General features: G+C 35.0%; 1 protein-coding gene across 7 annotated transcripts in view; it reads right to left on the bottom strand.

Annotated features, from left to right (window-relative positions):
- Positions 1-27116, bottom strand: part of COL4A5 (collagen type IV alpha 5 chain) — a 237559-nt gene that overhangs the window by 90646 nt on the left and 119797 nt on the right. For all 7 annotated transcript variants that reach the window (XM_023249437.2, XM_023249436.2, XM_023249434.2 and 4 more), the window contains 16 exons: positions 26540-26584; positions 21601-21645; positions 21451-21513; positions 19084-19137; positions 18720-18746; positions 16338-16418; positions 13927-13989; positions 11640-11675; positions 11509-11550; positions 11257-11349; positions 9783-9836; positions 9630-9686; positions 9326-9370; positions 7741-7794; positions 5590-5631; positions 2682-2814 (listed from right to left, as the gene is read on the bottom strand). In XM_023249437.2, the coding sequence (XP_023105205.2) occupies positions 2682-2814; positions 5590-5631; positions 7741-7794; positions 9326-9370; positions 9630-9686; positions 9783-9836; positions 11257-11349; positions 11509-11550; positions 11640-11675; positions 13927-13989; positions 16338-16418; positions 18720-18746; positions 19084-19137; positions 21451-21513; positions 21601-21645; positions 26540-26584 (934 nt within the window). The remainder of the gene's footprint in view (positions 1-2681; positions 2815-5589; positions 5632-7740; positions 7795-9325; positions 9371-9629; positions 9687-9782; positions 9837-11256; positions 11350-11508; positions 11551-11639; positions 11676-13926; positions 13990-16337; positions 16419-18719; positions 18747-19083; positions 19138-21450; positions 21514-21600; positions 21646-26539; positions 26585-27116) is intronic.

Below are 27116 nucleotides of genomic sequence, written 5' to 3'. Positions count from 1 at the left end.
TTTTCCTAATTTTTTTATGTTTATGTTATTTCTTATAATTTTTTCAAAGTAGCTCATTTATTTTTAGTATCTTTAATTTTGTGATAAATTAAGGATACCATTTTGGCTATGTTTAATAAGTTTTGATATAAGTTAGTTTAGCATTCAGTAGATTGTCATTTCCATTTCTGTTTCCTCTTTACCTCTCGAGTTATTTACAAATGTGCATTTTAATATACAAATGTAAAGAAATTTGGTGCTTTCTGTTGTTAATTTCTAACTTCATTTCACTGTGGTCACGGAGCATGGTTTGTATATAATTTTAAAAGATTTTTTTCTGATTGAATAAATTTCTATAAATGTTTCATGTAAGTTTGAAAATAATGTATATTCTCTGCTGCACACAGCTTTTCTCTTTCCCACATACACAGTTTAATTGTCTTGCTCAAATCATTTATACCCTGATTTATTTTACACCTCCTTGATATGTTAGGTATTTACCAATTTATCACTTGTAGTTTTTCAGTTTTCACTTTATATATTCAAAGCTGTATTTTTAGATGCATAAAGTTTCATGACTTTTACATCATTGTGGTTTAATTTGTCTATCTGTCCATATGAAATGTCTTTTTAATGTATTTCTTGAATTGAATTCTATTTCATACTATATTAGAATTGTTAAACCACCTTTCTTTTTGATATCACTTGCCTAATATCTTTCAACTGCTGTATTTAAAATTTTTTATGTCCTTTTAATTTATATAGGCTTATTATGCACAGTATATATTTTTATTTCAATTTTATTTTAGTTTTTGTCTTTTAATCAGTGCTTAGTCCTTTCACATTTATTGGAGTTACTGATTTATTTTTAACTTCTTGTCATCTTATATTTTATTTTCTATTTACCACAGTTCATGTCTGTTTTGTTCCAATTCTAACTTGTATTATGTAGATCAAGTTTTTTGGTTATTTTCTTTCCTCAAAGGATGTGTAAGCCATGCATTTTATTTACATTTTCTCTAGTGGTTACTAAAATTTTAGCCTATGTATTTAAACTTATATTTTTCTAAAAACTTACAGAGTTAATAATATTAGTATTCTCTTTCTCTAATAAGACAAAAAACCTTTATGATTGATTTCCCCCTACTCTCTCTGCACCCTTACATCCTATGTTAATAATGTATATAGTTATCGTTCCATTTTGTTACTTAAAATACCTCTATTATTTTTTTGATCAATACTTACTTAGACCTCATATATTTTACCAGTATCTTTCCTAACCACTGGTTCTTGCATCCTACCCATCCCCACCCCCAACTTCATCCTGAATTAATTTCTTCCTTCTTAGACTAAACCCTCCAATATCCATTTTAGACAAGTTCTGGACGTGGTAAATTTTCTAAGTATCACATGTTCACACTAGGATGATAGTTTGATGTAATACAGAATTCCAAACTCATAGTTATTTTCTTTATAACATTGAAAATTATCTTCCTTTGACTCCATTATCTTCCTCTGACTCTTAGTGCTTTGTTGGTGATCTGCTTTTCCCTCATATAGTTGTTAAAGGTTTCTTTTTATCCTTAAATTCTAAAATGTCTGAACAATGTGTCATTATGTACTTTTGTATTATTCTTATTTCACTCTTGCTTGGTAATTCATAAGCTGTTTCAAAGGGACTCATGTTTTCTTTCAAATAAGTAGAAGTTCTCAGTCATTAATTTTTCAAATATTACCCCTTGTCCCATTCTCTCCCCTTTGAACTCCATGTAAATTCTAGAACTTCTAAATTTATACCTATGTCTCTTAATTTTTCTTTCATATGATCTAATTCTATAACGTTTTTGCTGCATCCTGGGAGAATTCCTTATCTGAATTTTCTAGACACAGTATGTGTTTAGTCCACTATCTTGAAATTGGAAATCCAAAGTATATACTTAGAATTAAATGAGACCCACATTTATTCTTTCTCCTTGGGAGGATCATGGATTTTCACTCATCTGATCATGTTAATATTTCATTAGCCAAATTTTTGAAGGGTGGGGAATAATAATTTATTAAACATACATGTGTGTCAGATACTATACCAGATGCTTCCTCAAATTTTACATAAATCCATACTATCACTTCATTTCAGAGAACATCCAAATAAACATGCTAAGCAAGGGTGGTGCTCAGGCTGGCCAATTTAGAAATGCTGTACTATGTTGTTTATCTTCAACAAGGGAATGATATAACAGTTACTATTGAGCCCCCAAATTTTATTTCACACCAAATCACCATGGGGATTTCTAAGCAGATATTTCTGGCCTTCTAAGTGGATAGTTTACTATTTTTATGCAGGAAATCTTATAAAACTAGGCATTATTAGAATAGCATTCCTTTCCATAGCAGCACAAAAAAATGCAATGATTAATTTTTGGATCACAGAATCATTGGGTGTAATTTATTAATAATAAAAAGTGGAAATTGTATTTTTAGGGTAAAAGGGAACTATCCATCTGACTTGGCTTTTTCTTTTTTAAGTACAAGTGAGAAATTTGGTGAGACAGGTTATAGTAAGAGTTGAGAAGTTTCTGTCAATTACAAAGTACTCATGTCTTTTACTGCCATGCTCACCTTGGAACTAGTATGATAATACTGGACATGGGGATTAGTAAGGATGCTGTAAACACAAGAGCATTAAGTACAGTCTCTTTTACCTGGAGGTCCAGGGAGGCCGGGTGGACCCTGTATTCCAGGAAATCCTCGCTCTCCTTTTTCTCCAGGCAAGCCAGGTAACCCAATGCTTCCTTTTTCTCCCACAGTTACACCAGTCCCAGGCCTAGGGATTACCTTTATTATGAAAGAAAAAAATAAAGGAACTCAAAGAGGAAGAGACTTGTTCTCCTAAAAATAACCTAGCAGCTATATATGATTACAATGCCATCATTTTCACAGAGCTGTTGGATGCAAAACTATTAAGACTACTACACAGATTATGAGTCACATTCCTCATCACTCCTTTCCTTCAACTTATTAGAAACTGTTTAATACCAGTAATAATATTGCCACCCTCCTGAACCCCAGCCCAAGATTACAGAGCTAGAATTATTTTTTATGTCTCTAATCACATTCATTTCATTCCAATTACCTAAGCTTGATAATTATTTACTGAAAATGTCTCTCCGATTTGTCCCCTTCTTTCCTATTGCCACAGCTACTATCCCCATCTCACACTTGGACGAACAGAAGTACCTCTGAAATTCTCCCCTTAAATCCAAATCTACTGCTAACAGATACTTTCTCAAAAACCAGTTTTTCTATGTTAGATATCCAGTGTAAGTCCTCAAAATTCACTACTTCTTACTATGTCTGATGCCACTTTTCATCCTGGACTCTGTCAAGTCTCTTCTCACTTTCAGTACCTCTCTCCTTTATCACATCTCCTGTTATTTTTAGCAGTAAAGTTTTAGGACAGTGAGGACTATCTCATTATACCCACTTCATGCATCTTGCACATTCTTGTCTTTACCTCTGAATATACCATTTCTTTTTTTTTTTTTTAATGTTTAATTTTGAGAGCAAGTGAGCGAGCAACAGAGGGTGACCATGGGAGTTGCAGAGAGAGAGGGAGACACAGAATCTGAAGCAGGCTCCAGGCTCTGAGCTGTCTACACAGAGCCTGTAGTGGGGCTTGAACTCACAACCAGTGAGATCATGACCTAAGCTGAAGTCAGATGCTTAACTGACTGAGCTACCTAGCCACCCTAATATTGTCTTTTTAAAGTAGCACCACGTATATTTATTTCAGTGATGCTACCATTCAACAAAGGGTGCTTGGACTCCTCATTTTTTAATGTTTATTTATCTTCGAGAGAGAGAGTGAGAGACAGAGAGAGAGAGAGAGAGAGAGAGTGCAAGTTGGGGAGGAAAGAGAGAGAGGGAGACACAGGATCTGAAGCGGGGCTCGTACTCACAAACTGTGAGATCATGACCTGGGCTGAAGTCGGACACTTAACCAACTGAGTTTACCCAGGCGCCCTGAATATGCCATTTCAAACATCTGTAATGTCATCTCCCAATCTTTCCCTTTATCAACCCACATTTTTTTCTTCCTGTAAAACAAAACAAAACAAAACAAACTCCTCTCTTTTGGGAGGGCTTTATTGATTTGAATCAACTAACTGATTATTCCTTTTCTCTTGTTCTTTGTAGAATCCCAGTGTTGAAACAATTTCATATTAAATAATCTAAAGAAATTATTAATCTCATAGAGCTGTAATGATAAATAAGCTTTAGTTTTAAGATTGGACTGAGGTACAAATCAACACCCACTGGCAAGGTATGGTATTTCATCCTGGCTCTATTGGATAGAAGAAATATTCAGACAAAAGGAGTCTGAAAGTTGTGGGACTTGGAATGGAGATAGTAGTTCAAAAAGGAAAGTGAGCTGCTGGATAAGACTGCAGTCCCCAAATTTCCATTTCTTCTGGTTTTTATCAAAATTTTATTATCTCATTTCATAAAGAAATTATTTCTTAGAGAACAAAAGTTCTGATTTTACAATGAAAATTAATAAAAATTGTCTAAGATCAGGGCGTCTGAATGGCTCAGTTAGTTAAGCATCTGACTCTTGATTTTGGCTCAGGTCAGGATCTTGCGGTTCATGGGATTGAGCACTGCATCAGGCTCTGTTCTGACAGCATGGAGCCTGCTTGGGATTCTCTCTCTCTCCCTCCCTCTCTCTGCCGCTCCTCCACTCACACTCACTCTCTACTCCCTCCCTCTTTCTCTCAAAATAAGTAAACTTTTAAAAAATTGTCTACGATCTTCTTTATGTATATCCTTGTTAGATCTGTGAAGTACTAACTATCAATATCTGAGACTAACTCTGGACAGAAATAATTAAATTAATATTACTCAAATGTCCTGAACATACAGGCTTTATGGCACTTGCACCTTTGCAGATTTAATGCAATATAAAAGCAAGAGTCTTACCAAATTTCAACACAAATGAAAGCCAATATGTTAAATTGCATCAGTGATATTTTATTCTTAATAAGATTGGAAACGTATTTGACTTAAATTTCATGGTGAATGCAAACATTACAGAAAATCCATAAACCCCCTATGTGTATTTTCATAGAGCAGTTACCTACATTTGATTAAGAGCCCCTAGAAGGCACATACTCAGGGAAGAAAGAGGTATGAATCAGGCAATTGTATAATTGAGAAAACCTATTAAGACCAAATCCATCTTTCCAGGGCTCTGTAAGGGAAAGGGCCGATCCCTCATTCCCCAAATTTCTTTTATTGAAACTTTGTAAGCCATACTTGCACCACCTGCTGGTTTGATAAATACTTTGGCAATCATGAGGCAAAACAACCCAATGCCATAATTTTGGATCTTTACCATGGAGAAGTAATATACAGGCAGAGCAATACAAAGACTTTGAGGTCAACATCACTGAAGTTTTTATATGTAGACATTTAAGCCAATAAAAGTTGATAATGACTTTTGTTGATAATAGAATTTTGTTCTATGAGGAAAAGGTACAGAGTACATTAAGGCACAAAAATGAAAATGCATTAATAAGTTTGATAAATGAAGACTGAAAAGAAACTTACAAGTCCAGGAGGCCCAGTTGGGCCAATGTCACCTTTTTGGCCCTGTTCAATACAAGTGTAAAGTAGGTTAGTAAAAGTCATATGAAAACACTGATTTCCTTAAAAATGTAACAGATATCTAGGTTTCATGAAGACCCAGGAATCCATAATAAAATATCTCTAAGAGAAGTACTACTTGAGGTAATGAGACAATACTGAAATAAGCCTAGTCAGACCTGTGATGTTGTCTCAGATTTACTAGCTATACAATTTTGACCAAATCAATTAACTGTCACATATACAGACCAGCCTTCTAAGGTTTTTCTAGATGTAACATTCTTTGATTTTAAGATTGCTATTTTCTAGCAACTATAAATACTTTAGAAAGAAGATACTGAATAAAGAAATTGGTACCACTAGAATCAGTTAAAAGCATTATATTTTCTTACATCTAGCCTTGTTTCTTTTCATAAAACTTGTTGAAGGCATAAACTAGATGTCATTTCCATTAGTCACAGATATTTTAGAGCTGATGGATTTAGCTATCATCAGGAACAGCTAATAAATTATAACTGCTTTTGTGAGTTTGCTCTTAGAAACTAATTAAAGACAAATTCAGAAGCAAAACTGTTACTCTTAACCAGTAGCTACTACAGCATGAAAAACACAGTATATAACTGTTATTTTACTGGCCAAAACCCAAGGATAGATGTCTCTCTCACACCTCTCTTCTTGTTCTAGACTTGTTCATAGGAACTTTTCATCTATCTAAAAGTTCCTTTTAGTTTAAAGAGTTACTTTGTCCTATCACTTTATTTACTACTTGAAAAAAAAAAAACTCTTGTTCTCTGAGTATTTATTATCTTCCTTTATTCTAGCTGTGGTTCTCAGTCCAAGCTTCAAGTTGGATCTAGTTTAGAGATAAACCAACATTAAAATATGCACCCTCCGGGTACATTCAAGTTTGTAACACTTTTTCCTCCTTGCCTGCAGAACAAAGCTTTTCAGTACTAGTTTTCATATAAAGCAATTAGAGACCAGAGAGACTGGAAAACTGGATATTTTGTGATCTGCTATAAACAAGGGAAATGTGTGCTTCATATATTCTTTCAAGGTCACTTTTTTTTCCAAAGTCACTTTTAAAATAAATAACTAAATAAATGACTTCAGTCAGGCTGTATAGCCAAATGGGAAAAAAATGACAAAGAATTATCCACAGACTTTCAGACAATAATTGCACAGAGAATGGAAATGTTTAGTGTAGACATTCTAAATTCACAGCTACAAGCCTTTTTAGTATGAGGACCTCACTAAAATAGTGCTGAATCCACTTTCTGGAGAACAAAAGTTTTGCTGATACATGCTCAAAATAAAGGCACCAACTTTTCACAATGTAAATGCTAAAGTTGAACAATTCTTTATGTATTTCCACCACATGAATTGTGATTTGTGACAATGACCAAAAATTTAGAGGAAATGGTACAAAAGAAAAAGGAGCTATACCAAAAGATGAATAAAGAAGGTATGTTTTGAATACAAAAGCTAGTTATTTATAACTTTTTCATTTAAAACTCAACCTTGGCATATATATATATATATATACACACACACACACACACACACACACACACACACACACACAATGGAGTATTACTTGGCAATCAAAAAGAATGAAATGTTGCCATTTGCAACAATATGGATGGAGCTAGAGGGTATTATGCTAAGTGAAATTAGCCATTCAGAGAAAGACAAGTATCATATGACTTTAACAAACATGAGGAATTTAAGATACAAAACAGATGAACATAAGGGAAGGTGACAAAAAAACGAGGCGGACAAAACATAAGAGACTCTTAAATACAGAGAACAAACTGAGGGTTGCTGGAGGGGTTGTGGGTGGGGATATGGGCTAAATGGGTAAGGGGCATTAAGGAGGACACCTGCTGGGATGAGCAGTAGGTGTTATACATAGGGGATGAATCACTGGAATCTACTCCTGAAATCATTAGAGCACTATATGCTAACTAACTTGGATGTAAATTATAAAACAAATTAAAAACAAACAAACAAACAAACAAACAAATAAATAAATGAATGAACTTCACCTTGGCAGAGAACAGGATTATGTTAAGTAGAATAAAACCAGTCACTTCAAAGTATTAAACTTCTTACCTTTTCTCCATCCCTTCCTGGTTCACCAGGGGAACCAGGATCACCAGGTAAACCCTTTAAAACATAGAGGACAGAATGACATCAGCAAAAATGGTGGAGTAAGAATGTCCAAACATGCTCTCCTCCATAAAAGCAACAAAGAACACTGGCAAAAATGGTCAGAGTCAACTTTTTTAGAAGTCTAGAAATTAGCCAAAGGCTTGCAGCAATCCAGGAAGGTTTGTTGGGGAAAACAAAATGATTGAATCTTGGTAAGAGCACAGAGCTTTCTGGTATTTGAACCTGCTCTATTCCCATCACCCTTCTTCAGCTCCACACAACCTTGAAAACCAACAGCTCATAATCAAGGTGAATACCAGCACCCTAGCAGCAAATGGAAGGGACAGAACTGGTTGGAGCACTTTCAAAGACCCACTGACAAAGAACTGTAGTGATTTGACCTGTCTGGTGATTGTCTTTATTTGACCTGATTTGAGTTCTCCCAGGGAAAACAGAGAACATCTTTTCCCTGAAGATATCTGTGAAAATCAATCAGAGGTAATTACTAATCATCATGGCTGCCTAAAACATGAAACAAAGACCACAACTGTTCCCAAAAGCTAGGAACTAAGACCCCAAATTTACCTCCCATTAAGCCATTTTATGTTAATTTGTGAATCTAGAGTTTATAAATTGAGGACTGCCTGTTTAGCAGAATCATCTGGACACTGATTTATCTGATTTTATTACTTCCAACTTCCAGTCTTGTTAAGAAGTATCCCTTTCTTTCAGAATGGTCTCCAAAATTTTATCAAATTTTGTCCTTGAAACCTCTTTTAACATTACTGTAGATACTCTTGATACTGAGGTCGCTTGAAATAATGTTCCTGGACTTGGAAACTTTTATTTTCCTCTTTAATTTATAGTAATTAGAATGATCTGTAAAAACTTTTATTGAAAAAACTTCTGTTCACACAAAACATCGTATGTGAATGTTTTAAGCAGCTTCATTCATAATGGCCCATACCAGAAACAACCAAAATATCCTCCAGTGAGTAAATGAACAACCAAACCTTGATACATCCCTACATTGAAATACTACTCAGCAATAAAGGGAATGAACTATCGATATACAGTACCATGTATAATGCTATGTCAAAGAAACCTGATTCAAAAAGTTATATACAGTATGACTGCATTTAAATGAAATTCTGGAATAGGGAATATCACAGGGATGGAGAACAGATCAATTGCTGCCAGGGGCTTTTGGTGGTAAGGATGGGAGAAGACTACAAAAGAACATTGGGGGAACTTTTGAGGGTGATGTAACTGTTTTTTTTATTATAAAGCTGGTTATACAATTATATGTGTTTGTCAAAACACACAGAACTATACACTGGAAATGGTTCATTTTACTGTATACAAGTTACAGCTCAATAAATCAGATTTAAAATATGAAATAAATTCATATTCAAAAGAGAAAGTATAATATTAATTCCTGCTATTTCCAAACTCAAGCTTGTTTGCCATCCTGCTTCTCTACCACCACATACAAATGTTGCCATTTTAGGGGGTCAGGTGGGAAGATGGACCTTTATCTACTCACTGGAATTCCTGGCTGCCCATTCTCTCCATCTTTGCCTGGTTTACCCTATAAGAGTCAAAGAAATGCAATAATATAAATTTGTTATTTAGGAAGTATGAGATTAAAGAATATAATAAGTTTTCTTTCTGCCTTGGACTATATATTAAGTAGACTCTTCAGACTTCAATATTATGATAAATAAATGACTATGTCAGTTGTGACATTTTGAGACAAAGAAAGTAGGATTTACGAGGAAAGAATAAAATTACGCACAAACACACATTTAAAATCTTTTGTAAAGAGTATTAATAGTTGTAACACTTACTCTTTTGCCAGGCTCTCCTTGCTCACCTTTCTCACCTTTCACACCACCTGGAGGACCCTGTACACCGAAAAGTAGTTTTACACAGGTTCGTGGAGTGCTATGTATCAATACCAATTTACATTAAATGACTCTAAAGAATTTTAGGCTACTTACCGGAGGACCACGTATCCCTGGAGGTCCAGGAGGCCCTCGGTCACCAGGAAGTCCCTATGCAGTAATAGGGGAAAGGAAAATAACGTTAATACTAGAGCTAGCTAAAAACACTTTTAACAAGCTGAACAATGGACTCATGTAGTATAACCAAAGACAATAGGATGTTTCTAATTCAAAGTTGAAATTTGCTAGGCAAAAGAACCAGAGCCATCTTTGCTTACCTCAGTTAATTTTTGATGTGTGCACAAGCCAAGTTTTTAGGTAAATAAAAAGACAACACTTAAAATGAAATTATTAATGGTACATTTTATAAAAAGCAAGAATACCCATAACCAGTCAATATAGGAGCTATATAACACACATCCATTTTGGCAGAGAATTAAATGACCCGATCCATACTGATGGCAGAGTTTCAGTCAATCTGTTCTTTATTAGCATTTAAGTGAAACAAAAATATACACACTTGTTTCAAGGGTGGGCCACTATACTATAAGTGATTTGTATGATCCCATCCACTCTAGTAGATACAAGGTATCAGATAATTATTTCTAAACACAACAAGGGTTTATACAGTAACACTATTTGTCATCTAAGACAATGATGATCTACTTTACCATGACCTAATTTCATACACAAATGCATTACCCACAATAGCCAAAAATGCAAATGATCCAAATGTCCATCAACTGATGATGCATAAACAAAATGTGGAATATTCACACAAGGGAATATTATTCAGCCACAAAAAGAAATGAAGTACTGATATATGCTACAATAAGAATGAACCCTCAAACAAACTAAGTAGAAGCCAGACACAGAAGATCATGTATTGTATGATTCCATGTATGTGAAGTGATCAGAATAGGTAAATCTACAGAGCCAAAAAGCAGATTAGTGGTTGCCTAGGGCTGAGAGTTTGGGGGGAAATGAAGAGTGACAATAAATAGGTATGGGGTCTTGTAGGGGGTGGTTGAGGAGAATGTTCTAGGATTATATTGTAGTGACGGTTTCACTACCCTGTGAATATACAAAAAAATGGAACGGTATGGGGCGCCTGGGTGGCGCAGTCGGTTAAGCGTCCGACTTCAGCCAGGTCACGTTCTTGCAGTCCGTGAGTTCGAGCCCCGCGTCGGGCTCTGGGCTGATGGCTCAGAGCCTGGAGCCTGTTTCCGATTCTGTGTCTCCCTCTCTCTCTGCCCCTCCCCCGTTCGTGCTCTGTCTCTCTCTGTCCCAAAAATAAATAAACGTTGAAAAAAAAATTTAAAAAAAAATGGAACGGTACACTTTAAATAGGTGAATTGTGTGGTATGTAAGTTATATCTCAATGAAACTCTTTAAAAATTTTAATTATCTCAAATTCTTGTTATTTTTAAAATACCTTCACATATATAACTATATTCCAGCTTATAATGCATTTTAATGGAAAGCCACTTTTATAGCAAAATGTTCATTGGCTTCCTGTCTACATACTCACCTGATCTCCTTTCTGAAACTCTACATCAATTGGTCTTTTCTGTTCACTGATCTGTCCAGGTGGCCCAGGGGGGCCCTGAAGGCCTTGCTCACCCTGTTTGCAAGATTTAATAAGAAAGTAATATTTCATAATTTACACAGACAATAATACAAAACATAAGCTAAGTCAGTGGCAAGAAGAAAAAAGACAAGTTCAAATGATGAGGAAAGGAGAAAACTGAGGGCTGAATAATCAACTTTTTCCTTTACTCACCTTTTCACCCTTGGGTCCTTGGAAATTTAAGCCCATATTCCCCTGAAGAGAGACATTTTAGTTTAAAATCTCACTGACAATAACAAAAAGAATTCATACCAAATAAAAAATGTAAAGAAAAAGAAAATTACCTTTGGTCCTGGAAGTCCTGGTGGACCAGGAGGGCCCTAAGAATAGTAGACACAGAAAAAGAGAAACAGGATATACATTTATTAAAAATTATTTGGCTTCAGGGGCTCCTGGGTGTCTCAGTCGGTTAAGCGTCCGACTTCGGCTCAGATCATGATCTCGCTGTCTGTGAGTTTGAGCCCCACGTCGGGATCTGTGCTGACAGCTCAGAGCCTGGAGCCTGTTTCAGATTCTTTGTCTCCCTCTCTCTCTGACCCTCCCCCGTTCATGCTCTCTCTCTGTCTCAAAAATAAATAAATGTTAAAAAAAATTAAAAAAATTATTTGGCTTCAAAAAATTATTTGTTTTCATAAAAATTGAGGACTGAAAATGCCCTTCAAAATAGTATCTTCCTGTTTTATTCTCACATTTAAATTGATTTTACCAATCTAGATGAATGTGGAGACTTCTTGTACCAGCATACAAGTAGGCAGAGGAAGAAATGCAAGGATGAGTAGAGGCAGAGGGGCAACACCAGTGCCAAAAATGAATACAAAAGTTAATCTCAACAAACATATCAAATTTCTCATATCAGAATTATAGGTAAATGTAGGTGTTACAAGGCAATTAACTCTCTAGTTCTAAAAAGCATGTGTTTCCCGTTTTTAGTTCTGTCTCATTTTTATGTGACCTGACTTTGTATATCTGAGAATGTTTCAAGGCTTGAAAAGTTAGATAGGCATTTGTTTGCTCAAGTATATCACCTCTTGATCTCAATGGATCCATTTATTTACATATTGGACCCTGGTGGCATTTCTAAGACTTTGCTTCACCTGTTGAATCAGGGTTAACTGAAGGAACATTCAGGAATGCAGAGTGCATCAGTTATATAGCCACAAGAGTTGGGGAAACTCAAGGTGTAATAACACTCGTAGGGTTTACTGATGTTGTAACAATGGAGTCAGGAAAAAGTGCCATAGTCCAGGGTCTCATGCATTGCAGGGTGTCTACAACTAAAATAAACTAAACAAAAGGGTTTTCTAATTCTCCCCAATATATTTCCAGGAAAGCAGAAATCACAATCTTTTCTGGTAGATTCTCTTAGTATTTACCAAATGCTATTTCCTTCAGTCAAGAATAGAGGACCAATTGTCACAAGCAAAATTGTACAATCTATAAAGGGATAATGAAAACTGTCACTTAAATATATGGGACATGAGAGAGTGGCACATGAGAAATTACTTTGACTGAAGTACAATTTTCTTGCCCTTTTAAGAGGGCAATAGTAAAGCTCTAAGTCCAAAGCCTGACTCGAATGAAATCTAAGTATTGCAGGGGCAAAAATACTCAGAATTTAATTACAGGAAAAAATATGAGTGACCATTGAGGTAGTAAAGTAAGAGAACTGGTTGCATACTCAAGGTCTTTACAAGTTGTTGCTTCTTTCCTGAGGTGCACAAATCCTTATCCCACTGCGAAGTGATCCACTGTCCTCACCAATCCTGTTTAGTCCCAGGCCCCTTAGAAACAAGAGCCAATATTTTTTGGGGGGGGAATACCTGTTTTTTGTTCCTCTTAAACTGAAAACTGCAGATGGAAGAAACATGTTTCATCAAGTGACTAGAGAATTGCCTGAGAAGACTTAATGAAATGGCCAGAATCAGCTTCAGCACTGACACATCAAGAGGTAACCAACAAGATATTTTATTTTAAATCTTTGCTTTTAATGAGAAAAAATGAAATATGGCCTTTTGTAGCAACGTGGATGGAACTGGAGAGTGTGATGCTAAGTGAAATAAGCCATACAGAGAAAGACAGATACCATATGTTTTCACTCTTATGTGGATCCTGAGAAACTTAACAGAAACCCATGGGGGAGGGGAAGGAAAAATAAAAGAGGTTAGAGTGGGAGAGAGCCAAAGCATAAGAGACTGTTAAAAACTGAGAACAAACTGAGGGTTGATGGGGGGTGGGAGGGAGGGGAGGGTGGGTGATGGGTATTGAGGAGGGCACCTTTTGGGATGAGCACTGGGTGTTGTATGGAAACCAATTTGACAATAAATTTCATATATTAAAAAAATAAAATAAATTTTTTCTTTTGTGTACCTCATTTTTCTCCATCTAGAAAATGGAACTATTACTTAGCACATATATTGTTCACCATAACATTGTAAAATATCCTGTAAATAATATATATATATATTATAAGCATTGACAATGCATTCTACTTTCAAGTAACAGAAACAATATTAGTATTCCTATAAGAAGTTTTTTAAAGTAGGGGAAATGAAATTCCAGAAGCAAACTTACCATCAAACCTGGTGGTCCTGGGGGACCAATTGGCCCTGGTAAACCAGTGGGACCAGCTGGGCCCTGTTATAAAGGAAGTGAAGAAAAGGATGAAAAAAAAACCCTCATTATATCACACAAAGAACTACACTAAATGAGATTTATACTTAAATAACTGCCACAAATTGCTTATACAATTCTATAATTCTGCAGTATTATAAGCAGAATTTTAAAATGTATAAGAATAAAAGGATTAACTACAAAGAAATTCAACTAAACAGAATGGATGCAGCTTTTAGAAAAATTCTGTTTTACAGTGGTAGATAACAAATGTAGGACAAATACACTGTAAGGAAGTTTTACAAAATAAAGTTATAAAGATGGGCATTTAGTGGGGCTTTTATGCTAGAAATGGGAAAGGAAGGGCTACCAGTTTCAAGGTAGCTTCTCTATTTTAAAGGAAAAAATAACTATGTATTTACCCAAAGAAAATGAAAACACTAATTTGTAAAGGTATATGCACCCCCATGTTTACTGCAGCATTATTTATAATAGCCAAGATATGGAAATAACCCATGTCCATCTATAGATGAATGGATAAAGAAGATGTGGTACACACACACACACACACACACACACGGAGGAATATTCCTCAGTCATAAAAGGAATGAAATCTTGCCATTTGCAACAACACAGATAGATCTACAGGGTATAATGCTAAGTAAATAAGTCAATCAGAGAAAGACAAATACCATAGGATTTCAGTCATATGTAGAATTTAAGGAACAAAACAAAGAAAAGAGATAAACAAAAAGGCAGAGTCTTAAATAAAGAGAACTGGTGGTGCCAGAGGGGAGGTACATGGGGTGATGGGTGAAATAAGTGAAGGGGATTAAAAGAACACTTATTGATTGTGATAAGCACTGAGTAATGTACAGTTGAATCATTATATTGTACACCTGGAACTAATATAACACTGTATGTTAATAAAAATTTTAATAATAAATTTAAAAAATTAAAGATTTTTAAGAGATGCAAAAAATTAAATTAAATTAAATTAAAAATAAATAAGATTGAATACAAGGAAGGAAGTGAGAATAACTGGAACAACAGATAAAGGAATGATGTAACTATTGTGGAACACAATTTGGCATCTTGAAAAGCTGAAAATTTGACTTCAGTGAACTCCAGCAATTCTACATCTAGGTGTAAATCCTGGATTATTCTGTAATTTAAAAAAATCCCAAAACAACCAAATATTCAATAATAGCAGGCTGGAGAAACAAACTGTAGTATATTCATACAATGGAATGTTATAGGGAAGTAAAACTGAATGAACTATAGCCACAGACAGTAATATGGATGTAGCTTAACATATCAAATAGAAAAAGTTGGAGAAAACTACATAAATGTTATATTATTTTCAAGCAAAATTAAACACTCTTGCTTAGAGATATACATATATAAAATAAAACTATCTTTAAGAAGTAATAGAAAACTCAAAATGGTACTTATGTCTTAGTAGAATGCAGAAAGATGTGAGTCCCAAGGGAACCACAGGCTGATTCACAATTATTTGAAATGTTCTAGCTCACAAATGCTATTTTGGGATCATAGGTGTTCATTTGGTAGTTATGCTTCATAACATACATATATTTTGAATGTATTCTGCTGCATTTTCAAATATTACATAACAAACATTTATAAGAGATAAAGGGCAACACTGAGAGTTCTTAAGAGCACATGGATGGGTGATGTCAAGCATGGAATGAGATGGCAGTTACTGAAAAAAGTGCCTGACATTACATCTTAGTAGTCAAATATTAGAAAATACTGATTATTTTGGCAAAGGGATCAATCCTTGTGAAATACAAACCTCAAGAAATTGACTACCTGATCTATAAATACTTGAAAAATATTGCTATTTCTATGTGTGTTATCTATAGGCTAAAATAACTTATTTTCTTAAAATTATGCTTGATGTTCACTATGCATAAATTTTATTCCTTCAGGCTTCAAAACATGTTCATGTGTTATGCATAACTAATAGTGTTACAAATGATGTCTTCTAATATCGTAAATGGGAGACCTATGATTTGTATTTTCAATCAGGCCATTTACAATTATCAGGACTACCCCTACTACTTACTGATCCTCACAGCACAAGAATAAGAATACAGAAGCCTATTTCCGCTGTCAAACCCAAAAACAAAAATTTCCATGGAAACCGGATAGAAAGATAAAATAACAAAACAGTCCTTTATAAAACTCTCTAGATTGCTTTCATTTTCAGGTATGAGGTATATGCGACGTCTATCAAACTTCAGATGATGATTTCTGTAACTAAAACAGAGGGTACTAAAGGCTGAAGAGGAAAAACTGATGCTGTGATTGTATTTAATCAGTAAAGAAGAAAATCACTGGATGCTTACTTGTATTCCAGGAGGACCTGGATATCCTGGATTACCCTTTGGTCCTGGCAGCGATGACATAATTATACTACCTGGTTCTCCCTGAAAGAAATTATCAATGGAAGTTGTAACTAACAGTTACAACACATGAAAACTGGCAAAAGCACAAAAAACGATCTGAGAATTAAATCTGTCACATAAATGTCCTGAGGATTAGGTGATCTCAGTAATTAACATGAATAAATTTACCTTTTAAAGACAAATGGGAAAGTGACCAAAATACACTGAAGTACAATCAATTTATTAAGAGCCTGTGATACCTTCAGTTACTCATTCATTACAAAAACATTTCTTAAATATTAACATTTGCTAAGAATTGTGTTAGGCTCTGGATACTCAGTAGAGAAGGAGACAAATAAGACCTCTGTCCTCATGTTGCTAACAATATACTGGAGAAATGCAGACCATAACATGTAAACAAATAAGATGACAAAATGTTCTGTTAAAGGCTATGAAGAAAAAACATGGTACATGATAAAGAAATAGTGGAGGACTAAGATGAATTGCTAATTATGTGACCTGATAGAGGTGCTAATTATTGTTACAATGGCAATCATGATATATAAAGGTATCACATTAACATGTCGTATACCTTAAATGTATGCAGTGTATGTGTCAAATATATTTCAATTAAAAAAAGAAATAGTGATGGAAATCAGTTTGGGTAGTCAAAACAAGGGCAATCTGTGAAGGCAACATACAGGCAGAGATCTAAAGGATAACAAGTCAGCCAGGTGAAAATGGGTAAGAGTACTAGGTAGTTTAAGGAGCATGTGTAAAGGACCCCAAATGTGAAGAGTTTGTACATTCAAATAACTTAATGCAGACCCGTGTGATGAGCGAGCCCAGGGAAAAGTGGTTTAAAGAGAAGTCTGGATATGTAGGCAGGGACCAGAATACGCAGGTCTTACAGGCCATGGAGAGGAATGTGGACTTTATCTCAGAGACAGTGGGAAGCCCTGTGAGATTAAACTATTGATTTATGTTTTTAAAAGATCATTCTTGACTACTATATATAGAATAAGTCAGGCTGTGAGGTGACGGGATAGTAGTAAAAAAAAAAAAAAAGACTAATTAAGAAGAAGCTATTGCAAGAGTCCAGATGAGACATTATGGTTAGTCTGGTGGCAGTGAGGATGGAGAAAAGTGGATGAATTTAAGATATATTTAATTAATTAATTAATTTATTTATTGAGAAAGAAAGAGACAGGGAGGGAGGGAGAGAGCGCTTAAGCAAGGGAGAGGCAGAGGGAGAGGGAGAGGGAGAGAAAGAATCTTAGGCAGGCCCCATGTCCAGTGTGGAGCCCAACGTGGGGCTCAATCTCACAACCATGAGATCATGACCTGAGCTGACATCAAAAGTTGGATGCTAAACCGACTGAGCCACTCAGGCACCCCAAGATATATTTTATAGGCCACATTAACAATATTTAGTGATAGAATGGAATGAGGAGGTGTGTGAAGTTGTAGAAGACGTAAATATTAACTCTCAGGTTTCGGGGGGGTCTAGGTCTACATTGAACGTGTTAATTTGAATGTCTGGGGGATATAAGAGTAGAAGTCAGGGATCCAGTTTAATACATTCATCCAACTCAGAAGAAAAGTCTATTTTATTTATTTATTTTTTTAATTTTTTTTTCAACGTTTATTTATTTTTGGGACAGAGAGAGACAGAGCATGAACGGGGGAGGGGCAGAGAGAGAGGGAGACACAGAACCCGAAACAGGCTTCAGGCTCTGAGCCATCAGCCCTGAGCCTGATGCGGGGCTCGAACTCACGGACCGCGAGATCGTGACCTGGCTGAAGTCGGACGCTTAACCGACTGCGCCACCCAGGCGCCCCAGAAAAGTCTACTTTAGACTCACTATCCAGTAGCTGGGTAGTAAATAATACCATGAACATTAAGAATATTGCTAGGCATAGAAGAACGTGTCAGAATTGTGTCCTGATACCTGCTGCATAGAATAAAATGAGCTTTTATAGAAGACTGTGATGACCAGAAAGACACAGAAGCAAAATCACCAAAAGGTAGTGTCACAGACGTCAGGGGAAAAGAGCATTTCTAAAGGGAGCAAATGGTCAACTGTATCAAAAGGTAATGGGAATTGAAAGATCAGAAAAGAAATTTGAGTCTTATATACACGTTTACAAGTATAACAGCACACAAAAGATACTTAAAGCCATGGGAACAAAGGAGATTACTTAAGGGTAGCTTGTGTGTACCTGCACAACTTCTAGAAACATCCATTTTAAGACAGAAGTCACAGACATTATCTGATTGAAGTTGTAGGCTTTTCATATATTTTATTCAAAATGTTTACTTTCCTAGCATGGAATGCTTACCTTCATACCTGGGATCCCAGGAGGTCCCTATTATTAAAAAGAAAAGGATTGTTTTATACATATGAGAGGGGATCGAGCAAAAGAACATACTACTTTACAAATAGTCAGTTGAGTGGATTACTGTAGGGTCATTCTAAGTACAAAGTATCTTAGAGATGACATTTATATGAAATACAATGGAATCCTTACATTTACCCAGCACAGAGCTATACTACCAACTTTTTTTTCCTAAAAATCTTCTTATAGTTTACTAGTTTAAAATGTACTAACTTTGCTCCACATGAACACACTGAGCTCACTTTCTACCCTTCTGCTTCTTCTGTCAATTCCTGTGTTCATTATAATCCTAAATTTTATAACTTACTGGAGGACCCTGTAAACCAGGAAAACCGGGACTGCCTGGAAATCCACGTTCTCCCTAGAAGGAGTTAAAAAGAAAGAGTAATGGAGGAACAAGAAACAAAACATAACTATACCAACAAACAATGACTTACTAAAAAGATTTTGGTTAAAAGGCATTTTGAAACATGCCAGATTGCCAAAAATTCATTAGCTTTCCCTTTCCAATTACTTCAGTGTCAACTGCCCATATCAATTCAACCTTCTAAGATACTTTTATCCCTACTCATCAATCCCAATCAGAAATAAAGAAAAAGATCTTCTACCCTAGTCATTTTCTTCTGACAAATCCATTTTGAGACAATCACACCACAGATTCCTGGTCATCATCACATTTAATAGTTAATGATTTATCTCAATTTCCTGCCCATGTATTATATAGATCCTTATTTTAACTGCCCCATTGCATTATTCTTTTATTGTAAACTATTTCAAATTATTTTTGTAAAGAGGAAAAGATGGTAAGAGAGAATGCCATTAATATCACCAAGAGGACAATAATAGCAATAGTTCTAGCAATTGCAGGTCATTATGTTTTCCAGGCACCCAGTTTTTCTCACTCACTATTGTAAAGTAGTAATATAGACATTTGGTTTAGAAAACAAAAGCTAAAATTGCTGTAGAAGAACCCCAATGCAACCTCCTTTCTAATACCTACATGCCATGGTAATCCTAGAGACATCTTTGTCAGAGGCTTAAAAGAGCAAAATTATTACAGGTCTGTGCCTTTGAGTTATTGTCCAGTACTCCTCTCTCCATCACTTTTTACATATGGAAAAAATTGGCCCAGAGAGAAAGGAAGTGGCCTGCCTATCAAGTTTAGAAGACAGAAAACCAAAGAACCCATATATTCTGATTCCATCTCTAGAGCTCATTCTATTAGTTACATAGTAAAGAATATTAAAAAAAATTAATCTGAAAGTATACATAATGAATCCATCTAGAACATTTTTTGCTCTCATAATTGGGGGCCTCAAACACAAAGTAATCATGACATCTGCTAAGATGCTGCTTTACAAAAAAAAAGAAAAAGATCTCTTTAATGATATGGCATGCTATATACATTGTTGACACATTGGTCTTTCAAATTTACAACTTTGGCTAGTGGTTTGTTGCTCAAGGCAGGCTGGCAAGCAAACAAACAAGTAACCAGAATATACACAAGAATGTAGCCCATTTTAACAGCAATGTTCCATGCAAACTAACTCCACGCAGGTAAGTTTGTCCCAGCTGAAATTAAGAACACAAGTAAGCCTCACAAATCCAAAATAAAAAATTTATTATTGTTGTTGTTATTATTATTATTATTATTGGCTATTATTATTGTTATTGTTGTTATTGTTGGTGGTAGTGTTGGTAAGGGTCACATGATTTGAAGAAAAGTTGGAGGTAAAAATAACTTTATTGCCTTCAAGTATATACTACAATAATTATCACAAAATATAGCCTTCATGATACAAAATAGTTTGTTCAAGTTATTTTAAATATGTACCCTATATAAAATCTAACACATGCCATTAGCTACAAAATCTAGGATATTTCATGAACAGTTCCACAAAGTATCATGTGCAGAATGGAAAATGCTGAAAGCATATACAGAAAATAATAACATTGCATTAATATATAGGAAAAGGAAAAAAGTAAGGGAATACGATATAAACTATCAAAAAAGCAAATTTTCCTCATTGTTTTTCCTTGCTATCACTTTATGATAAACCCAAACAGCTGATGAAACACAAGAAAAATGGTCATGAAAAAATGTTTTATCATATGTAAAGTTTTATTTTTCTTTTTAAATTGTTAAATTCATCATTTTTGCCGACAGGGAAGAATTTCTGTTTTCATACTAATAGTTTATAGTAAAAATTGATGTGCTGTATTATAGGTAGATTTTTAGGATTTTTCTTAGGGATGTTATTAGGCAAGGTCAAAAAAATGTTTTAAACATGAATTTTTGAGAACTTACATTGTACCTAGTTTTTAAAAAAGGCAAAGCTAATGAATGACACTCACAAGTATTACTCTTAACAACTGATGTAATATTTGAAACATATATCCTAATTCCTTTTTAACTTTCACCCTAGTTTACACTAAAGTCAAAACAGGATTCAATAAAATAACTTTCAATCCAATGCAATATCACAGCTGAATACACGTGTTTAAAGAATTACTGATGTTTTAATATATTGAAAATGTTAACTCAGAACATATCCTATGTATGTTCTAGACCTGTAGCTACTATATCGCCAACATTCTTCATATTGATTTCTTCAAATTTTAAAATCTATTTTTATCAAGCATATTGCCTAAGATTAAGTTGAAGAACTCTTACCTTGGTTCCATTGCATCCTGGGATACCTTGAGGTCCTGGGGCTCCATCGTGGCCTGGCATTCCCTTTGAAAAGAGATATAACACATGTATAATATTTCTTTTAGATTACTTTTTAAGGGATCTTCAATTAAGAAGCCAAATTCTACTTACAGGAAGACCTGGTGTCCCTGGAAATCCAGGAAGTCCAGGAGGACCCTATAATTAGAAATAAATTCCTTGAACCAAACAACAATCAGTACGAGTACAATTATATTCTACCCAAAGGAATTATAAAAATTACATTTAGAATAGCAATGAACAAATGTGTCTCATTGATTATTAGCATTCATTCTTGCTATAGAAAAAAACTCCTACACATGTTTAAAAGTCTCTTTTATGGGAAACTATAGAAGCAACTCCTATTTGAGGGAGCATTGTCTTCACTGCACTTAGCAGGAGCAGGCAAATTAGTGGAAGAAATGTCTTTTCTAAAAGATAAAGCAGTTCTGCCAGGTTGGTGATGAATACTGAATTTAGCAGGGGATGGGTAAGTGGCAAATATATCTGCTCCTGAGAATATCAATGTGATCACTCCAAAAATTCTTCAATCAAATTTACTTGTCAGAATTGGCAAAAATACAAGTTTGACAATATTCTTTGTAGGTGAGGCTCTGGGAAAAGGTACTCTTATACATAGCTAATGGGATTCAAACACCACGGAGAGAAATTTGAAATATCTAGCAAAATTACACATTTTTACCCTTTGAAGCAACCCATTTCTAAAAACCTATCCAAAGGTACACTAGAAATTAGGAAACAAAATCAGAATTGAAAGGTTATTGACTGCAACACTGTTATAACTGAAGTTTGGAAATGACCATATAACCATAATTATAGCTAAACACTAGAAACTATAGGGACATAACTAAATAAATTATGGTACGTCCACATGTTAGCCAATGCAGCTTCTAAAAAGAATGAGAAAAATCTATGTACACTGAAACGTGTAGTTATCTCCAGGGCATAATATTAAGTAAAAGAAACGAAGTATAAGTAGTGTATAGAATATGCTACATTTTTATGAGAAGGATGGTGATACAAAACAATGAAAAGATATACCAAAAATAGTAAAAATGATTACCTGTGGGGGAAAGAGGAAAAAGAATTAGGGGATGGCAAGAATGGGTGGGAAGCATCTCTGATTATACCACTGTTAAACAACAATGTAAATATTTTAAATAATTAAAGGTAAAAATTTAGAAGAGGTAAAAATATTATTAAAAATTGAAAACAAACTGAAACTGGTGAACCTAATATAAACCAAGTTGTTGACATAAACCATACAAAGAAAAAAATTACTTTAAGTGCCTCTAAAACATATTTTGACTGCACTTTCTTAGTGAAATTAGTCTATTCAAAGAGGAAAAAAGAACAGCAAAGAAATAATTAATGGCATTTAAAAATTCTATTATTACTATTAAAATTGAAATTGCTATTTTGTTCACTTGCAAATTGCTATTTTGAAGCTATCATAGGCATATTGTAAGATAAAGAAAATAACAAATTATATTAATGCTATTAGGAAACAAGATTTTCATCACAGGGAGGGAAAGGTGGTGAAGTGAGGGAGAGTAAGTATACAAATCTCTTTTCATTTTATTTATTTTTTTTTTTAACATTTATTTATTTTTGAGACAGAGAGAGACACAGCATGAACGGGGGAGGGGCAGAGAGAGAGGGAGACACCGAATCGGAAGCAGGCTCCAGGCTCTGAGCCATCAGCCCAGAGCCCGACACGGGGCTCGAACCCACGGACCGCGAGATCGTGACCTGGCTGAAGTCAGACGCTTAATCGACTGCGCCACCCAGGCGCCCCTGATCTCTTTTCATTTTAAATTTCAATTGGAAGTAATAATATAAGCTCATGATATTTTTTCACTTTAAAAAATACATATTTCCTAATTTTGTCAACTGAAAAGACATAAAATCAACTGACCACCAGTAACCATGAAAACCCCTAACACCAGATGGTAGCATCTAAATCACATCTTTCACTAAAGAAGAACCTAAAATCAGATATATGGTCACTTTCAGATTTGGAGAGTAAATGTACAAAATGAGCCTGAAGAGTCTTGTGTCAGAGAGCAAGGAAATTACCAAAGGTCAATAGAGTTTGTCAACAGGACACAGGAGAGGGGCCAGCCGACTTAAAGGGGCTCCCACAGGCCAAAGATAGGAGAATTTTGGCTTCAAAAATAATAATGAGTAAAATTGATTTAACCACATAAATTCCACATGTTTATAATGATAACAAATTCTATAAACCTTCCTGACCATCACTCAAAATTGCTGGTGTACTAACTCATTACCCTATTAGAATAATTCATTGCCCCATTACAATTCCAGCTGAAAATTAGAATTCTAGCTGATAAAAGATTCATAGAATTTTTAAAATCTCCATTTTGCACCTCTGAACAAAAAAGTAGATCTAGGCAAAGATCATCAATGACTACTAAACCACTGGATCAAAAGTTGATGGGGGAAATTTTGTTGGCAAAATCAGGCTCATATACTGAACCACTGATCAAACTTAATACAAAAAAGTGGGATAACAGATATTTGTGCAAGAAGATGTAATTCAATAGTAAATACACAGCACTACATACAAAGTATTCTTTTTTTATGTTTTCTTTAATTTTTTGCAGTATAATTTATGTATAGTATAATGCACAAATCTTAAGTGCACAGCTGTTTCTATATCCCCAGAAAGTTCTCTAGTTAGTGCCTCTTGCAAGGCAACCTCCAGTCTGTAGGAAATATTGGGGACAGAGGAACAATTTAAATGACATCATGAAGAAACAATCAGATCAAGAATGTGGAATGTAGGTGCCTGGGTGGCTCAGCTGGTTAAGTGTCCAACTTTGGCTCAGGTCACAATCTCACAGTTCATGGGTTCAAGTCCCACGTTGGGCTCTGCACTGACAGCTTGTGGTCTGGAGCCTGCTTCAGATTCTGTGTTGCCCTCTTTCTCTCTGCCCCTCCCCCGCTCCCACTCTGTGTCTCTCCCTCTCAAAAATAAACATTAAACAAGAATGTAGAATGCAGTAGAATACAAATGACCCAGTTTCTCTAATAGCATAATAAAAGAGTTTTAAGAAACATAGAAACCAAATGCAATATGTGAAGCTTGAACAAACCAATTGTAAAAAGACATTCATCTTTGAGACAACTGAGGAAATCTGAATAAGGACTGAGTTTTCAAGTATATTTGAAAAATTATTGCTAATCTTTTGAGGTGTAATAATAGTATAGCAGTTATGTGGTTATCAGTTGGAGTAACATATTGAAATATGTATTCATTGGTGGAATGGCTGATATGAGGGATTTACCCAAAAATATTCCAAAAAAATAGTGTGTGTGTGGGGGGGGGGTGGGGGGATAGATGAAACAAATTTGTCAAACTGTTGCTAACTTTTGAAGCTGAGTGATGGGTACATAGAGGTTCATTGTATTATAATCTCTGTACATTTGGGTATGCTTAAAAATTTCCATAATAATAAATCTTTTAAAATTTGCATGTCAAGAGTTGCCTCTGAGCTGAGACATAAGGATGCAGGACCTATCAGGCTACCTATTCGTAAGTACTTCTGAAGTTCTAGTTGAGGGACATGGACTACTCAGGCACTGCTAGACACTTGCAAAGGGAATTGAGAGAATGGACAATTTTTTTTTTGAGTCTCAGAAGAGCTTATGACATAGTTAATGGTAGCTGTAGTTATTTATGAGATATATTATGATTCTTAGGAAAAGCTTCAATAGTCTATTGCTATCCACTTATTACACAATAACACAGAAACACATCTGCTAATAAAACCAAGGGTTTTGAGTTTCTTCCCTGATTTTCCAGGTCCTTACAAACACCAGGCATGAGTAGCACATAAGGTAAGCTACATGTTGTTAAGAAGTATAAAGCAAATAGGATGTTTTAGTGTTTACGTAAAATTTGTACATCCACTAAATTTTTGGAGATCAAGGGATCAGAATGTTTTAACTGTCTTTGTCACATAAACAGACATGCTATGTCATCACCCATGTACTTTATACTTGTATAAGTATACTCATCAATCTATGAACACAGAATTTTAGAGCTAAAAGGCATCTTTGACTCTCTAATTTAACAAATGAGAAACTGAGGCTCAGAAAAGTTAAAACCCAGGACTATTTTTGAACTATAGTTTCCTCCCAGGTCTAAAACACACTGAAAGATATATTTCTACCTGAAAGCTTTTCAGAAAAATTACACTAAATGTGTACTTCCATTTTGAGACACATCCTGATTTTCAGAACATTAAAATGAAAAAGTATACATCTTAGAATTGAGAAAACATTGTATACTTCCAAGGTAGTTTTCTTTTAAGCTTATTGATTTATTTTCAGAGAGACAGAGAAAGCAAGCAGGGGAAGGGCAGAGAGAGGGAGAGAGAATATTGAGGCTCCACACTCTTAGCACAGAGCCCAAGACGGGGCTCAAACTCACAAACTGTGAGATCACGACCTGAGCCAAAACCAAGAGTTCGACACTTAACCGACCAAGCCACCCAGGTGCCCCCAAAGTAGTTATTTTTTTTAACACAGTGGTTTAAATTAGTGCTTCCCAAACTGACAGTCTTCAAGATACACAAAGAAAGTTATAATATTTGTACATAGTACACTGGGAAGGATATACAACCTGCAGTGATTGGCCCTCTGAACCCAGAGGACTGAGATGATCACAAGGTTGGGAAGTTATGTTTAAGTCAGTTGTAAGATATCCATATTTTTAATAAATTGACAAATTGCTAGGATTTAGCACTTTTGTATTTCTTGTCCACATAAAGTAATTTAAAAATTTGGTACATTAGTTTAAATAGACACCTGGATATATAGATAACTGCCAAAATAATAAAGAAAGGCTAATTGTAGGCATATGCCAATTCTTACCTTTAACTTTTTAAAAACTATTTCTTTTTTCATTTTAATAGGAATCTTTTCCAGTTGTCTCATAACACTTCATTTGCTTTTTCTCTGTCTTGACCAACAAAACATTTGATATACAGCCAATATCACTTACTCTGATCCCTTTTGGTCCTGGTGGCCCTGGAATTCCATCATCACCCTGAAAAATACAACAGATTTAGTTCTCGTTCCTCCAAAAATAACCCTCAAATAACTAATTTTAGATTATGACAATAAGAGCCTTAAATTTTTGTGAATCTTTGTGAAAGTGAGAAACTTACTTACCCAAGGAAGAAGCATTTATTATTGAGACTGAAAGCACCTTATTTTTTATCATATAGAAAATAAGAAAGGTCTTGGGGTGTCTGGGTGGATCAGTTGGTTGTGCTTCTGACTTCAGCTGGGGTCATGATCTCACAGCTTGTGAGTTCAAGCCTCGCGTTGGGCTCTGTGCTGACAGCTTGGAGCCTGGAGCCTGCTTTGGATTCTGTGTCTCCCTCTCTTTCTGACCCTCCCCTATTTGCATTCTGTCTCTCTCTCAAAAATAAAAATAAAACATTAAAAAATCTATAAAAAAGTAAGAAAGGTCTTTATTTACTAAGAAAACTGCTGATATGTAATAGAAACTTTGTACCTGACTTGTAAAATTAATTATGAAAATCATACAAGACAAAGATGTAGTGGTAGTGATA

The sequence above is a fragment of the Felis catus genome, chromosome X, assembly GCF_018350175.1.
Source record: "Felis catus isolate Fca126 chromosome X, F.catus_Fca126_mat1.0, whole genome shotgun sequence".
Lineage (NCBI taxonomy): Eukaryota > Metazoa > Chordata > Mammalia > Carnivora > Felidae > Felis > Felis catus.
The sequence above is the reverse complement of the archived record's forward strand: the minus strand, read 5'-3'. Positions and strand labels throughout refer to the sequence as shown.